This window comes from Stylophora pistillata, chromosome 9 (assembly GCF_964205215.1).
Source record: "Stylophora pistillata chromosome 9, jaStyPist1.2, whole genome shotgun sequence".
Classification (NCBI taxonomy): Eukaryota; Metazoa; Cnidaria; class Anthozoa; order Scleractinia; family Pocilloporidae; genus Stylophora; species Stylophora pistillata.
Window position 1 is genome coordinate 14102701 of NC_142527.1, and position 3834 is coordinate 14106534.

The 3834-nt window shown below is 40.2% G+C and overlaps 1 protein-coding gene across 2 annotated transcripts in view; it reads left to right on the top strand.

The window, feature by feature from the left end:
* LOC111319880 (protein Wnt-16) overlaps window positions 1–3619 on the top strand; it is a 15367-nt gene extending 11748 nt beyond the window's left edge. For both annotated transcript variants that reach the window (XM_088732442.1, XM_088732443.1), the window contains exon 4: window positions 2214–3619. In XM_088732442.1, the coding sequence (XP_088588568.1) occupies window positions 2214–2675 (462 nt within the window). In that variant the 3' untranslated portion in view covers window positions 2676–3619. The remainder of the gene's footprint in view (window positions 1–2213) is intronic.
* The last annotated feature ends 215 nt before the right edge of the window (window positions 3620–3834 follow it).

Below are 3834 nucleotides of genomic sequence, written 5' to 3' on the forward strand. Positions count from 1 at the left end.
AGCGCTCAAAGCCGTTCCGGAACCAAAAAATGTGGCGAACAAATATGCATATATCAACAAAGTTGAAATGGTAAATTGGCCACCGTAACGATTACAAAAGTTGACGTTTCGAGCGTTAGCCCTTCGTCGGAGCGACGACGAAGGGCTAACGCTCGAAACGTCAGCTTTTGTAATCGTTACGGTGGCCAATTTACCATTTCAACTTTGTTGATATATCCAAATTATTTCGTTACTCCCACTGACGCAGCCCCAAACAGTTTCTTTCGAAACTACCAGCTTTTGAACAAATATGCAGTTTGCGTAATGCTTGGTGATGAAATTGTTGGATGTTTAAAGAAGGGTAGAACTGGACGCTTTGCAAAGACAGTCTTCTACTTTTGAGGGCCTATGAGAAAAGTTCATGTACTGCTATAGTGAAAGGCAAAGCTGTTAACCTTGGTGATGGCGAGGGCATGCAAGTACCACGCACTCTTCATTTCAAGGGGACACCAAAATTTATCGATGTCTTGCGGCAACAGCTTCAGAGAAACAATTAAATAAGGGAACTTGTGTTCTGTAATCCGAAGCAGTCATTGTACATTTCAGACTGATGACAAATTTTTGGCTTGCTTGTTGTGTGATTAAATACGAGAAAACAGCTTCTTCGAAAGTGTCATTTTATTTAATGGCGAAATTTTCGCAGGTTCGAGTTGTCGAGGGTCAATTTGTCCCACAGGAACCAAAATTGGTTCGAGTTATCAGGAGTTTCGAGAAAGCGAGGGTTCAAGAAACCGGGGTGAAATTATATTGCCTAACCCGTTGAGTACTAGCCACGCATATATGCGTGGAAAATAGCGTTACTACTGTTGTTATTTGTTTCTTGTTAAACTTAAAAGACAACATTATGTAAGTGTGTACATTGCGCCGGCTGCTTGATGTGACACCTATTGCAGCCTAAAACGCCCACAATGATTCCCGATTTCCATTGCAGTGAACCGTTCATATGGCAACAAATCCCAAAAATCCAGCATTTTGCTCCAAGAGCAACACTGAAAAAGTGTCGATCTTTTAAGATGAAAACTTGCTCAAAAAATCAAAAGTTTGCATTCAAAACACGCCTCAGGGCCAGATCTTGGTGTTTGGCTGCAAAATTCCTTCTCACTTTATCCGCTAGCCCTTGTTCATCCATTTGATGCAAGCTAGTGTCACGAACACAACCTTTGCCATGTTTATACCCGAAAAGAATTCCGGTAAATTCCACCATACTCGAGAAGGAAACTCTTAACATTTCCATTTCAACAAATTATGACCAAGTGTCGGCCCACCCAGTCCTACCAGCAAAGTATCACATCGATTGAAACTTTTACCAGTCAAAACTTGCCCAAAAAGCCGTGGTAGGTCCTGGTAGGTCTTGGTAGCCATCTACAGATGGGCCAGAGAGACTACTTCATTGTGAACTCGCCAAGCTTGCATGAAAGCATTTTTGGCAGTCCAGTCTACATGAAACCCCCTCTCACCTCTGTTTTCCTGCAGAGGCTTGCCTCTACCTACATTCCAGCTTAATGATGCCGTCGTGAGGGCTTCTGTAGAGAGAAAATGGCTCGAAAAATAAAAGCGAGAAACCGAATCGATTTAGACGCATCCAGACACGAACTGTTGATCTAGGTCACGTGACCCCAAAGTCTGAGCACAAGGTGTCTCAAAACCGCAAATACTGTAACGGATACTCCATATAAGGACCAACTGTGAGGTTAAGTTTGTATCGCCAAATTACAACTGAAAAATATGATATTTTTTGTATTCAAAGGGTTAAGTGAAACAAATCCAAGGGAAACAAGGTTTGGTTCGAGATATCGGGAGGTTGGAGAAACCGAGGGTTCGAGAAATCGGAATTCCACTGTATTTGAGCCTCGTAACGGGATATTTGAGACCCAGCGTAAAAATACAGAGCCCTGTAAACTCGTTTACTCATTGGGTACCTATTTTTTCTTTCGTGCAGTGTTTAGAAAGAGTACGTCCTGAAACGTTCGTCGAAGGCGGTCTGATGGTTAAAGAACCAATCAGCATGCGTCTTTTGTCATAGACCAGTTAACCATTTTGTATCATTAAAGCGCATGTAGTGATTAGGGCTGTTGGGTTTAATGAGGGGCAGGATTTAACTGGCCTTTTTTTCTTATGTTTGTTTGTTAAATCGATGCCGCACCTTGAAACATTTTTGATGTGGTTCTTTGCAGGCCGTCCAAACCCTTGTAAGTGATCGCTGTCGTTGCCATGGAGTCTCTGGCTCTTGCACCATAAAAACTTGTTGGAAAACTGTGCCGAACTTTGAAAAAATTGGAGATTATTTAAAAGCTAGGTACGCGAATGCCGTACAAGTGGTTTACAACAGACGAAAGCGACGCATAAGGCGAAAGGAGCAGAAGCGAATCAAAATCGCTAGAGATACGTTGGTCTATATCGACCGGTCACCAAACTATTGTAATCCTAACCCGACTCTGGGGATCCTAGGCACGTCTGGCCGGGTGTGTAACAAGACGTCCTCAGGAGGAGACCGATGTGATATGCTGTGCTGTGGTGGGGGGTACAACACTCAGGAAGTACGGGAAGTCAAACGGTGCAACTGCAAGTTTGTATGGTGTTGTCGTGTGACATGTGAAAAGTGTCCTCTGATTTATGACCGGCACACGTGCAAGTAACTTTCATGATTTCACCCTCTTAGTGGCAATATTCTTCTCCGTGGAGGTCAACGTTATAATAAGTTATTTATTAATGAAAAACAATTAAGTACTGATATGAACTGACACGGAGGCTAAAAGCCAGCATTCGTCCTTATTCTTAAAACTTCCCTACATCCTGTTTAAAACAAAAGAAAGAATTTGAGAATGTCAATGAATGCCAACAAAGACATGCTTTGAGTCGAAACTTTACTCAACAACTGTGTATCTCGTAATCCAGCTGTGCGTCAACATTTTATAACGTAACTTCTCAGTCTCTGTAATCTGCATAGACACAAACTAAACTAAAAAGAGAAAAGTATTACAGTGAACTAACGTCATTGCTGTGTTCTTGAAATACAGCGTCTTGTTAAAATCGACATTTTCAGTTTTTAGGCGATAAATATCAATCAGGTGATAGCATAACATTTGACGTGTGGTGAAGATTATTTAAATTCAGTAGCACATAAATGGCACGAATTTTAGGATTTTGCAGGATACATGGCTCCTTTAATGTCTGTCACTTTACTATAATGTGTACGGGGACACATTCTCTTTTTATTCGTCCTCTCTTCTTCGTTCCGCTTGCAGTTTACAAAATGACATGGTGTTTCAACTGATGTACGGTTAAGCCAACTATCTTCTAATTCGAGACGATGTTTTTTTTTTGTTCAAAACATTGTCAAGTTGAAGATATCAATTTCAACTCACTTTCCTCCCATTTTCGGGTTATGAAGGCAATGATCGATAATTTATGATGTAAAGTTAAATTGAATTTTCGTCACATATAGAAAACCTTGAAGTTCTTGCTTGTTTTAATTTGTTCAAATTGGCTGCTTTACCATTAATTCTTATTAAAAATTATACTTTTTTCTGTTTTCATTTTGTCAGCTATTTTGTCTAATAAAGCGATTTAAATTTGGAAATGTGCCGTTTCATTTTAATGTTCAGGATACTGACTGAGGATTTCTCAGTCAGTGTTCTGTTTCTCACACTAGTAGTGTGCGATAGACAGCCTTTATCAACTAGCCAACGAAAGTCAACTTATTTAAATGGAAAAAAATTATGAAAATTAGGAATAACTTAGCATGTGAAGTTTTAGATCATGAATGAGACTGATCGTAGATTTTTTTTGCGATGC